Here is a 13,216-nt window from a genome sequence, read left to right on the forward strand (position 1 = left end):
AGACAATCCATGTTTCAATTGTCTCAAAGCTTAAATATCCTTCTTTAACCTGTCTCCTCCTCTTCATCTACACTGATTGAAGTGGATCTAACAATTGAAATCAATAAGGGATCATAGCATTCACCTGGTCAGTCTAGGTCAGTGGTTCCCAACTCCGGTCCTCGAGTATCCCCAAAAGCACACATTTTTGTTATAGCCCTGGACAAGCACGACCTGATTCAACTCATTTAGGGCCTGATGATTAGTTGTCAAATTGAATCAGGTGTGCTTGTCCGGGGCTACAATAAAAATGTGTACTGTTGGGGATACTCGAGGACCGAAGTTGAGAATCACTGGTCTATGTCATGGAAGAGCAGGTGTTCTCAATGTTTTGTACACGCCGTGTATTACCACGGCAGTTTACAGATATGCAGGTAGGTGTGCATTATGCACTGTAATGTACTACACTGTTTTCTTTCATTTACCATACTGTGGACGGGAATAATACTACGTTTTGACACTATGACTGACCTTTTCAGGTTGGCAAGGCTTCTGAAGACACCAGGGGACAGCTTATTGTCATCTACTGTAGCATCAGCACCTCAAGAGTTTGAAATCGCATGCCATTATCCTTTGCCCTATTCAGTAGGAGTAAATATGAACATATTCCAGACACTTCTAGAATTCAAAAAGTTACTTAAGTGTCTATTGCCTATCACTATTAGCAGGTATTCTGTTCAAAAGTGTATGAAGAGAGAACACTTGGTCAATTTCTTCTCTTTGTCATCCTATACTTCCACCCAGTGGAATATAAGGTACTACACCCAACTTTTACCAGATAACAAATCAAAAGAGCCACATTTCTGAGCACTTGCACACCAGGAAGCCACTCGTTTCATTCTAGTGGTTAAACCCTGTTGAGCAGGAAGGTTTCATCTATGACTGAGGGAACTAAACCAGAAAACGGCACTTACCTACAGTTTAAAATCTACAATAAAAACAATGTGATTCCAATATGAACATGAACTCACAGCTGTGAGGGATCATAGCGAGGGGCAGCCTTGTTGGGAGGAAGGCCTGAAGCTGATTTTGTTTGGCATGTTATTTTGGCATTAATACGTGTCACATATACATTTGCAAACTATGTAAAAATATATATTGAGTTAATACAAACATGGTCTCTTTTTTTTGTTTTCTTGAGTAAGGCAGCTCTAAAATGCAGGTGTTTCAGCCTAGCTCAGTGATTTCTGTGGTGGTGAGGCAAGCCAGCAGAAAATATGGAGCATTGCGTCATGATTGGCTCAGTGTTCTGTCACTCATGGGGACACTACGTCACCGCCAAGTCTTAAGGGTAGAGCTAGAACAATCTAGCCCCGTGGGTGCTGCCATAGTTACATTAGTAGTGCCCATCCAAGAAGAGTCAAGGTCATTGGCCACAGATAAAATTACGGCAAATCACGTATCTACAGAAACTTTGATTGGACTGATCATGTCAACATCATACTTTCAAAATCTTAGCTAGCAGTCATCATCATGAATCAAATCGACAATCTACTGGCAAATCCTTGTCATATGAAGAGAAATAATGAAGATAAATGTAGATAAAATGTATCGTTGCGTATCGGCAATTGAACATAAACATTACACAAGTTGAAAATCGCAAATTCAACAATGAGTGGTTTGGAAGGAATCCGTGACAGTGGCTAACTGCAAGCATTGCAAAGCAATCAGTAGCCTGCTATTCGGTGGAGTGGCTGTGTGGTCCCATATCTGGGATTAAGAGTCTCTTTTCCAAGTTTAAAATGATAAACATTCAACATTGGCCATGCTGTCAATGAAGCATGATTTGTGCCGCGCTCAAAACAACCGTTAACTCTGAACTGCGAAAACTTGACTTCAGTGAGTTCAAGACAACTGGGAAGTCAGGAATAAACAAGCTCCGACTGGGAAAATACGTTTTGAACGGTCATCCAACTCAGAATTGTAAATCCAACCTCTTTCTAGTTCTACGACCTGAAGATCATGACGTCATCATGATTCAACAATGTTTTTTTATGAGTTCCCAGTAGTTTTGAAATCATTTTTTTATGGTGCTGCATAAATGATGTAAAATACCAGGGAGATATGTATACTGTAGCTAAGAAAGTAATACTAAGTGCATGTTATGTAGTAAGATGTTAGTAGCCCATGTGCCTCACCCTAATAATTTGGTCTATTTACCCCTCTTAATTTTGACTACTTTTCTGACTTGGTGGTGCACATGTAGCCTATAACCTGTTTTAGAGAAATGTAATCATCGAAAATTGTAAGAGCTTTCGATAACGACACAGGGTGAGACCCAGATGCAATCACAGGAGGCAGAAGCGTCAAGTCTCTGATATTTATTAGACAACAAGGGGCAGGCAAGAGGCAGGTCGAGGACAGGCAAAAGTTCATAAACCAGGTCAGAGTCCAAATGGTACAGGGTGGCAGGCAGGCTCGAGATCAAGGCAGGCTGAATGGTCAGGCAGGCAGGCTGTGTCAGGGCAGGCAAGAGGTCAGAACCGGGAGGACTATAAAACAGAGACTAAGAAAAAACAGGAGTTCAGAAAAACACTGGTAAGCAAGACAAGACACACTGGCGACAGACAAACAGAGAACACAGGATTAAATACACTGGGAATAATGGGGAAGATGGGTGACTCCTGTCTCCTGTCTCCTGTCTCCCTGTCTCCTGGGCGGAGACAATCACAAAAACAGGTAAAACAGATCAGGATGTGACACTTTAATTGTCTGCTTATATACACCCTTTGTTTATCCTAGGGTTCTGACTTGAACAGGTAGAACACTGTTAGAATGGCCCATGCTCTGAATTCTGTAACTGTACATTTCAAAAGTGCTGAACAAATAGTTATGTTGACTACGTCCGTCCTACCTCGCTCATTAATGTCTTAATCGAAATTACAGGTTGCTTGTCGTCCCCTTATGTCATAGTTTGTACATCTCAATTGGCATTAGAAACCACATTTGTTTAAGCAAGTCAGCCATCAGCTATGTTTTTTTTTAAAGGCAGTAAATGAGGCTGAATGAACTGTTTCGCTGTCAGACAAGGCTCTGCTGAGAGCCAGGTGTAGCAGTGGTAAGATGTTGGGACTGTTGTTGGGACAGCTTTATGTAGGCCCTAACAGTTTGTGGGCACCGTTTGTCAGCGTTATAGTGCAATTAATGTGTTGTTTAGTATTGTGTAGTGGCTTTGTTGGCATGCATCCCACTTCCATCCCATACTAAAATCGCCACTGAGTAGGCAACCTATGTTTGTTGTGAGCTGGTTAAATATTTACACAACTTACTTTCCGATGTTATTTTCTCTCCCATAACTGTATTTGTGGGTATCCTAGCAACACGGCAACATTTGCAGTCTCGTACCACATTCCCGCCAGCGGTTGGCGGTATAGAATGATTTTGGTCTCTTTTGCGGCGCTACTGACGTCACACAGCACAAGCGATGTGCCAACTACGCTTCTATTTCACGACACGCTTCCAAATTAGCGTACAAATTGTAAGAGAGAGATAAACTTGGACCGTTTTAACTGGGTCTCACGACACAACGGTGTGATTTGTAGCCTAAAAAGCCAGCTCCCGTAAGTATGTGTTTTGACTAATTTCGACGTTAGTACGAACCTATCTTTTTGCATGTTGTTTATTATTTTTCTTGAAAGTCAGCTGTCGCGATATAACAGCATAACGTTAGCCGATTAAACTGAGAAACAGTGTTTTCATGTCCAGGCAGGGAATATTGTGAAATGTGTGTCTAAAGTGATTTGTCATGTGTGTAAGTAATCCCTCTGTTTGCAGGAACCAGGACATTTAGCTATGGGGAATACCTCATCAAGGAGTTATTTCCCGGGAATCAAAATGCAACCTGCTAAAACGACTCTGTTCAAACGGGAGCAAACTGGGACGACATACAGAATCCCAGCTCTCATCCACCTAAAAGAGAGTCAGACATTCCTTGCCTTTGCAGAGAAGCGCTCTTCCCCCAGTGACATTGATGCAAAACTTATTGTTATGAGGAGAGGCACTCAACAAAATGGATCCACTCAGGTAAATGTCGACTTCAAATCTAAACACATCATAGTCATAATATACAGTTGAAGGTTTTCATGTTTAATTTAGTTGAGTTACATTCATAATTTTTTTTTCTTTATTGATTATTGTTTCAATACTTTCACATTGTTCCCCAGTGGTCAGAATCCCAGGAGCTATTATCAGCATGTTTACCAGACCACCGCACCATGAACCCCTGCCCGGTGTATGAGAAGAATACCAAGACTCTATTCCTATTTTTCATCTGCATTTTGGGTAACACTCCAGAGCACCATCAGATCTGTACAGGCAAGAATAAGGCACACCTGTGTTACATCACCAGTAATGATGAGGGCCAGAACTGGAGCCAGACAAAGGACTTGACAGAGAGTGTGATTGGCAAAACAGTCAGAAGGTGGGCTACATTTGCTGTGGGACCAGGCCATGGCATTCAAATGGAGAGTGGAAGATTGATCATTCCTACCTATGCCTATTATATCCACTGCAAATGCTTCTCCTTCCCCTTCCCCTTCACGGTACAGCCACATGCTCTCTCAATATACAGTGACGACTTCGGTCAGACATGGCAAATGGGCAGGATGCTTCAAAGAAAGTCCTGTGAATGTGAGATGGCAGAGATCATAGACCACGAGGGCAGCAGTCACCTGTACTGCAACGCCCGCCATAGAGGTCACAGAGTGGAAGCTTTGAGTGAGAGCAGTGGGGTTTACTTTGACAAGCCCCGCTTGGCTCCAAGGTTAGTGGAGCCGTGCCATGGTGGTTGCCAAGGCAGTGTGATTGGCTTCCCTGCCCCTGAGCAAGGTGAAGAGGGTATGGGTGGTACCACATTACCACCACTGGCCTCAGACACGCAAACCTGGCTACTCTTCACCCACCCGACCAATAAGAGGACAAGGAAAGACTTGGGAGTGTATTTGAACCGTTCCCCACTGCACACGTCAGGTTGGGACTGGCCCTGGATCGTCCACAGTGGACCCAGTGGCTACTCAGACCTGGCCTACATTGAGGACACGGAGCACTTTGCTTGCCTGATGGAATGTGGCGAGAATAGTGAGCTTGAACAGATTGCCTTTGTGTCTTTTCCCCTCAGTGATGTCATGCAGACCGTTGACGAGAAAGGAAATACCTTCTAGTTGTGTTTTTATTTAAGTACTACACTCCAATTCCAATCAGATTCCGTGGTCAGTTGAGGCACACAATCATCTTTGTCCTCAATTTATATAAAAAGAAGCATTCTGAAAATGTATTTATATCAAAGTTGTTTCGTGTAAAAAAAGGCAACTGACGCTACGATTTCTTGAAATGCGATCATAGTTAAATCAAATGTAATATAATATGTAGATGTGATCATTTTATGAAGTCAGACTGTATGCACTGCAATGCATGCTGTCATTGGATGCAATCTCTAAGCAGTGGTATATTTAAATGGCATACTTTTACTTGCATTGTACATGTACATTGAAACTCCTTTCACCTCAATGTAGAGTCATGCAATTCCTTATGTTTGCCAAGCACCCTTTGAAGACTACAACCACCCACAGGCCACGATCAGGCAACACTTCTGCTCCTCAGGCGTTACTTTAAGTCATGCGCCCTATTGAATGAACAGACATCCCTGTATCATCAAGTGGTTGCTCATCTACTGTGACTCATCTGTTCCAACTGCATTGACTTCCTAAACCCACACTCCATTCTGGTCTTTAAGCACTTTCTATCTCATGTTGGACTGTCCACAAACAGTACACATAGCACTGTAAATGTAGGACTACTTAATTTCTAAATGTTTTTTTGTTAAAAATGTATGCTGTTGTTCAGACCCTATGTAATGCACTGACAGTGAGCCTCTCTGTAGTGCCTGCTAATGCACAGGTGATAACTCCAATGTTCAAAATGAGTTGAATATGTTCCTTATCTCTAAATGATGCGACAATGGTAGTTCTGCCTCAACTACCTCCACATTACTATCCTGCCTGCATCCTTGGCTATGCAGAAGATGCATAAAAACATTGTTAATCATTCATGTGAATGGCATGCAGAGCTCTCTTTTGAAAATACAATTCTAACAAGCTGTGTTTATCTTTTTGATTGACATAATATTGTGAGCGAAGAAAATGCAATGCAAGTGATACTGCCGTCCACCTTTAGGTTCATGGTCCAGGGTTTGTCTTATTTAGCAGGTACACGAAGAGATCAGTTTAATGATAATGTTATAGTCAAATGTCTCTTACAAAATATAGTAGTACAAACCCAGAATACCTCTTCCATGCAAATGTGTGTACAGTATGGGAATAACAACTACTCATAAGAATGGGAAAACAAACAAGTGGCATCTTATCACAAATAGTGCTTTACATATTCCTTACATAATGAAAAGGACATGTCGACTTCAGGCAAGGTTTAAAGCTGCATAATGATTAACATTGAGCTGCAAGTGTGTTTGAATGTCAACAGCTGGCAGTGGCTTTGTCGACCCAGTCCCATACATGCACAGACCCGTCTACAGCAGCAGAGAGGACAGTCCTGGGTCGACTTGGATGCCAAACATGAGTGGTGACCACAGCTGATGAAGTGTCAAACTGATCATCGGACATCATGTGACCTCGGTGGATAAAAAGAGGCTGGAATTCCATCAACTCTGGTCTCCAAGAGGCAGTGTCGTAGATTTGCACCATTCCATCAAAACCTAGACGGGAAGACAAATTTAATGGAAAAGTTCTGTATTACAAGAGACTTCAATTGGAACATATATTTAGAAAGCAAGAAATTACTTTGTACTATCCATAAGACATGAATTAATCACATAAAGCAGGATGAAGGCGTGACATTTCGCTCACCTGACACAGCAAGACAGTTGTCTAAAGCAGGCGCCCATGTCACCTTCATGAAGTCATCACTGGTGGTTTTCCTCTGGACATGAAGCTGGGCTTGACACAAGGGGGCTCTTAGGTCCCTTAGATCAGACACAACCACTTGGCAGGCAGAGGAGAGCCTTGCTACACTACAGGAGGATGGATCTGATGAGGACAGGTCTGTTTTAACACCCATACACCAGTGGACGCCCTCTCTCCCTCCAGCTGGGTTATTCTGAAGTGCAGAAGGCTTCCGTGTGTCCCCCACATACAGGTCACCATTGCAGGCACAAGCGAGAAATACACTGCCACTCACAAATTGCAGGGAGCTTAGTAAATCTGGAATGTCTTTCCCTGAGATGGAAGGAAAAAAGATATCCGTGACTGTTATACATGTGTTTGTACAATAACATTATACTCTATAGGAAATTAGAGTTGCGTGGAATGCTTCAGTGTCACTGTATAAAACAGGTGATTACCCAGAGAGTAGAGTGGCTTCCCTGACGTCAGCTCAGTCAGTTGAATGTCGCTGATCTGAGAGCCATGAAGAACACATGGGCCTCCAGTTAACCCAGGGGCTATTTTGACACCTTTATCTGATGATGCACTCTTCAGTTGTAAAACTCCTGTCCTCTTTATGACATCTAGCATTTGAAGACAAATCCCGCAAGAGAAATAAGATTTCAATGTGGGTAAGACCGATGCTGTCTGGGGCCTAATCAGGTTTTAAATCATCATTTGAATGTGCAGCACTATAAAGTGGAGAGCAGATAGGAACTGCAGTCTTATTATACTGTAATATACAGAAAAGGAGACAAGGAAACAGTAGGTCTACTCACCACAATCGTCTCCTCCTACGTCCCACACCTGGAGATTGGAGTTGAAGCCATCATTGGTAACGACACACCTTAACAATAAACAATTTGAAGATGAAAGCTCATGGCAACAAAAGGAAGTTACATAATCAATGGCTACTATGATATACCTTGTTCCTGGAATGTGTTTGAGGCAATGAATGGAGCCAACGGAGAAACCTCCATGGACCACTTTGAAATCTCGTTCTGCACAAAGACCCTGCCCACATTGAATAGACAGACACATTGGTAGTCAGTGACGTTCCAAAACATAGCTGGTATCTTGAAACGTTTTGTTTCATGCTTTAATCATTTCAATCCATTACCTGATTATCATCACTGAAAAGTTTCAGTGGCAAAAGCAGCTCTAAAATTTCATTTTTATCTGAACTGTAACCTGCAACACATATAGCTGTGGGGTAAAGACAAAAAGTAATTTAAACACAATCAATGTGGTTGGTTGGTTATAATCAAAACATACTATATAGCGTTGTAAAATGTGAAAATTATGAAAAGGCCTACTTTTTTCTGATGTCCATTCAATTACTCTTGTAGGATGTTCAAGTTGATACTCGTGAATATTATTGTATCTGAAAGAGAACTACGTGTGTAAGGTGAACTCGGTTTAAAGCAGGTGCATCACATTTAATAAGAAAAGCAGCAAGTATATACTGTTAAGAGATATTCTAGTCTTATCTGGAACGTCCTAAAACATTGCGCCTGTGAATGTACCCCTAGTGTTTTCCCACAGAGACACGTGAAGCATGATTTAAGCAACTTCAATATATCAAGGAAGTCTCAACTCACTTTCACTATTTTATAAAATAATTCGTACTTACATTTTCAAAGACTCGATAAACCAGTCATCAAATTCATTCTCAACCGAAGAGGTTTCACCCATCTCGTCCACCGCTAAACAACTTCTGTACCTCCGCCTGTATTTGATTAGTAGCAGATAAGCAGCCGTGTTGCCACCTAGCGGATTGGAGTGTAGATCAGAGCAACTCTGTAATGCGCATCCAGTCAAAGAGTGGGCAATGTTCACCAACCAAAACATAAACAATGAAGCAAATACATCCATCCCATTACATTTTCACATGCAAATAGCACTTGATTTAATATTTAATATGACAACAAAAACAAAATAATGTTTTTACTGCTGCTCTTGAATTATTTGTTACTTTTATTTCTTGTTTGTTTTTTTCTTTTTTTTTTCTTGAAAAAATAACTGCATTGTTGGGTAAGTACTTGTAAGTAAACATTTCACTGTAAGGTCTACAACACCTGTTGTATTCGGCACATGAGACAAATAAGATTCCTGGAAATCTTTACAGACTGTCGCTGTAAACCATAGTCAAAAGTAGTGGTTGATTAGGTGCTTGTCCCACTTGACGGCAAGTCAAGAAGTTGACTGTATGATGTGTCATGGTTGCAACGTTACACTTGGTTTAGAGCAGAAAGGTTAGCAGGTTAGCTATCTGCAGAGATACAGGTTAGCAGGTTAACTATCTGCAGAGATTCAGGTTAGCTACAGGTTAGCTATCTGAAGAGATACAGGTTAGCTATCTGCAGAGATTCAGGTTAGCTATCTGCAGAGATTCAGGTTAGCTATCTGCAGAGATTCAGGTTAGCTACAGGTTAGCTATCTGAAGAGATACAGGTTAGCTATCTGCAGAGATTCAGGTTAGCTATCTGCAGAGATTCAGGTTAGCTATCTGAAGAGATACAGGTTAGCTATCTGCAGAGATTCAGGTTAGCTATCTGCAGAGATTCAGGTTAGCTACAGGTTAGCTATCTGAAGAGATACAGGTTAGCTATCTGAAGAGATACAGGTTAGCTATCTGCAGAGATACAGGTTAGCCCTCTGCAGAGATAAGGCCATGAACAGTCATGACATGGAGGTAGGTTTGTTCTGCCAGTCAAAAATATACGTATTTTGATTCACTTTCAAAGCAAAGCATACATTTAATTATCTGCCCATAATTGAGTCTTACTCTTTAATGTTAATTATTTTAATACACATCAAACAGTACAGTACTAAAGAGAAAAATATCCAAAGTTACACCGTGTTGTTCCAGAAAAGAGCACTCATGTTTCTGTTAAACAACGTTCAACTCAGCACAATTATTCTTAATTTCAAATATAGCAGGGTATTTGTTAAAGTCTCTTTTCAAAAGAAAAAGTTTCAGTTGATCAAAATAAAGTACTAGTGAATAACATCAGAAACCCACCCTGTTCACTCCCCCTAAATTGCTGGGCTAAACCAGCTGGTGTAAGGTCTGTGTGGTTTACTGTGATATAACTGTGACGATAGAAAGCCTCATGTAAACAGATTTGTGGGGTTTACCCCATTGTGGTAGTGTCACGCTGTGCTGACTGAATAGCAGAGGTACAAAGATAGACTGATAGACGAAGAATACAAAGCAGTGCACAAAGCAGTGGCACTTGTTTACAGATAACATCCATGCCTTTAACCTCTACTGCACCAGGCCAGTCACAAGCCATATCTTCCAGTGGTGTAAAGTACTTAAGTAAAAATACATTAATGTACTACTTAAGTAGTTTTGGGGGGTATCTGTAATTTACTATTTATTTTTTGCCAACCTTTACTTTTATTTCACTACATTCCTAAAGAAAATAATGTGCTTTATACTCCGTACATTTTCCCTGACACCCAAAAGTACTTGTTACATTTTGAATGCTTAGCAGGACAGGAAAATGGTCCAATTCACACACTTATCAAGAGAACATCCCTGGTCATCCCTACTGCCTCTGATCTGGCGGACTCACTTAAGACATGCTTAGTTTGCTAATCATTTCTGAGTGTTGGAGTGTGCCCCTGGCTATCCATCAATAAAAATAAAATAAAAATGGTGCCATCTGGTTTGCTTAATATAAGGAATTTGAAACAATTTATACTTTAACTTTTAATACTTAAGTATATTTTAGCAGTTCCATTGCTTTTCATACTTAAGTATATTTAAAACCAACTTTTACTCAAGTAGTATTTTACTGGGCGACTCACTTTTACTTGAGTCATTTTCTATTAAGGTATCTTTACTTTTACTCAAGTATAGCAATTGAGAACTTTTTCCAGCACTGATATCTTCAGTGATATCTACTAGTCCATAATAGGTTGTTACTAGTTAAAGCACTGAGTAGCTATCAATTAGAATTTCGTGACAAGTTTTAGATAATTTGGTGATGTATTACTATTTGTGAATTGGTCGCAATATATTTGTACTATAACGAACGGTGACCTGGTCCAAGACAGCAGCAGGTAAACAAGTCTAGAGGCTACTGTACATCTGCAGTGTCTGCGATATAAGCCATTCCACTAAAAGGGCAGTGCTATGGCATTGTAATAAATTGTCATTTAACATAGCATAATGGCCTGTGACAGAGTTATGCCATAGAATATGACAAACAAACATATTCATACATAGAACGACTGGTGAGATGACATAAACATGAGCATGAATTATTACACTTCATTCACAAAAGCATCATTCCACCACAGCTGCTGGCTGGCTGGCTGGCTGCTATTGGGGTCAGTCACTTGACTGTCATTGTCCCCTCGTTGTACAAAGCACACCAGTTATTTGTAGAAAGTTACAAAAAATAAAGGAAACATTTTTTTTGTTTTCATTGATTCAACCACGGTTCAGAGTATATAGTCTATCTATATATCTTATGTCTTTCATTCCAAAGCAACATGACAATGTTATTGACTAACAGCATTGCATCAGTCAAAGGATGTAAAATGAAAGCACCTGGTACACCCTTTATCATTGAATTATCATCAGTTCTGGTCAACATAGTAGAATCTATCATCTAACATTATATCATTAAAATACCTGATATTTTGAATAAAAAACAAAACAACAATTAATGTATTTTTATGCCTTTATTGTTAGTCAACCACTCATTTCCAAAGCGCATATCCACCTTTTGAAAATGCATTAATAATAGCTATGGAAATAATTTTCACTGTGGACTATAAGATTGAGCCTACAGTATTTTAGAGATGATTTCAGTACTTTGAGTGCTGCTTTACAAATGAACTCTATTTTAGTTGCATTACCATTGATCATGTTCCACATACTGTAATGAAAGCAGTCACAACTGCACGCTTTCAGATACACATATTCAGGTTCCATAGCAAAATACGCTCAATTGATCTGGACATCATCTGACATTTCCACAAACATTGTCATTGTCGTTTACCATAAGGCTTGCAATTTGTTCACAGTAGGCTTTATCCAAAGGAGTCTCCCAGACTAGTTCCATAGGTGCCACCACGATCATCTATTTCTATGCCCCTTTCAATCCAATCCATGTCAAAAAGGCAGACCAGTCCTCAGCCTGTGATGTCCTGCTGCAGGTAGGAGATTGTCAGTCACTGCTAAAACCGCACGGCACAGCACCTGCAAATAATGAACAAAAACACAGTGAGGGCTTGTGCAAAAAGTCCTCTCAGATACGTCTTAGCTGACAGAACTCAACAGAATTTGAAGGGTCAGGAAATAGCACACAAAAGTGTTACATCAGAACAGCAAAAATCCAACATACGACTGTTATTGTGGATGTCTGACAAAGCTGATCAGACACCATCAAGGTCTCTCAGACAATATACATGATACAAAACGTTACATTTCAAATAGATCATTCATGTACCTGTATCTGCGAGGACAACCATGGTGTCCAACAATATATTCTTGGGCATAACAGAACCGTCTGCAGAGTCCTCTATAACCACACGTCCAATATTGCATCTCTGCATCATCAGCTGTTAGAATAGTAAAACCATCATGGAATAAGTAGCAGAAGAACTTTTCAACTGTACCATTTTCGTCGTTTGCTAATGACTAGAATACTTTCACATCAAATGTTCATCTGATCAAATCAGGAACTGTTATTATATGAGCTTTGATGTTGATCAATCAATGATAACAGTATGACTGATGTCAGGCTAAAACACTAACATTGAAGATCCTACATGCATGATCTGTATAATAAGACATTTACAATAATGTCTTTAATGGTAAAATAACTCAGAACGCATATCAACTGTTAGGAATTCCGTTTCATTTCTGCCCAATACACATCAGAAAATCCACTAATATAATCCCATTTTACAGGTATGATGCATACCTGCGCCATGACATAACAAAGCCAAGGTACTTTATCCACTGCTTACCCTCAACAGCTGAGAGCATCAGGAGAAGTACAAGGACAACCAGGCCCAATCCCTTCATGTTTTGGTACCGCTAAGATCTCAGGCAAATGCAATTTCCAGGGGCTGATGCTGCATTTATACAGCATTTCACCCCAGGGGGAGGAGTCGATGGGCACTGCCCAAATCACAATTGCAGAGTGCTATTGAAAGAAAGGTGCTTTTTGGGGTTAAAATGGGTACTATATCCTTACAGAACACATCAGGTGTAG

The 13,216-nt window shown here is 40.5% G+C and overlaps 3 protein-coding genes across 4 annotated transcripts; 1 reads left to right on the forward strand and 2 right to left on the reverse strand.

Annotated features, from left to right (window-relative positions):
* The first annotated feature begins 3,416 nt into the window (after positions 1-3,416).
* Positions 3,417-6,133, forward strand: LOC110534041 (sialidase-3). 2 transcript variants are annotated; one of them, XM_021618681.3, is made up of 3 exons: positions 3,417-3,599; positions 3,814-4,062; positions 4,203-6,133. In XM_021618681.3, the coding sequence occupies exons 2-3, from the start codon at positions 3,832-3,834 to the stop codon at positions 5,196-5,198; spliced, it is 1,227 nt and encodes a 408-aa protein (XP_021474356.2). In that variant the 5' UTR covers positions 3,417-3,599; positions 3,814-3,831; the 3' UTR covers positions 5,199-6,133. The 2 variants fall into 2 exon arrangements, with proteins under 2 accessions (XP_021474356.2, XP_021474357.2); XM_021618682.3 differs by having other exon boundaries at positions 3,441-3,603.
* A 101-nt stretch (positions 6,134-6,234) lies between these two features.
* Positions 6,235-9,997, reverse strand: wdr73 (WD repeat domain 73). Its single transcript, XM_021618680.3, has 8 exons — positions 8,608-9,997; positions 8,291-8,358; positions 8,095-8,180; positions 7,900-7,988; positions 7,754-7,821; positions 7,394-7,558; positions 6,900-7,268; positions 6,235-6,748 (listed from the first exon to the last, which is right to left on the reverse strand). Exons 1-8 carry the CDS (start codon positions 8,847-8,849, stop codon positions 6,510-6,512), a joined length of 1,326 nt encoding a protein of 441 aa, XP_021474355.3. The 5' UTR covers positions 8,850-9,997; the 3' UTR covers positions 6,235-6,509.
* Positions 9,998-11,654: 1,657 nt separating this feature from the next.
* On the reverse strand, positions 11,655-13,216 carry defbl2 (defensin, beta-like 2). Its single transcript, XM_036934578.2, has 3 exons — positions 12,969-13,216; positions 12,446-12,557; positions 11,655-12,195 (listed from the first exon to the last, which is right to left on the reverse strand). Exons 1-3 carry the CDS (start codon positions 13,024-13,026, stop codon positions 12,174-12,176), a joined length of 192 nt encoding a protein of 63 aa, XP_036790473.1. The 5' UTR covers positions 13,027-13,216; the 3' UTR covers positions 11,655-12,173.

The sequence above is a fragment of the Oncorhynchus mykiss genome, chromosome 10 (genome assembly GCF_057628025.1).
Source record: "Oncorhynchus mykiss isolate SJ-2025 chromosome 10, ASM5762802v1, whole genome shotgun sequence".
In the NCBI taxonomy this organism is placed as follows: Eukaryota; Metazoa; Chordata; class Actinopteri; order Salmoniformes; family Salmonidae; genus Oncorhynchus; species Oncorhynchus mykiss.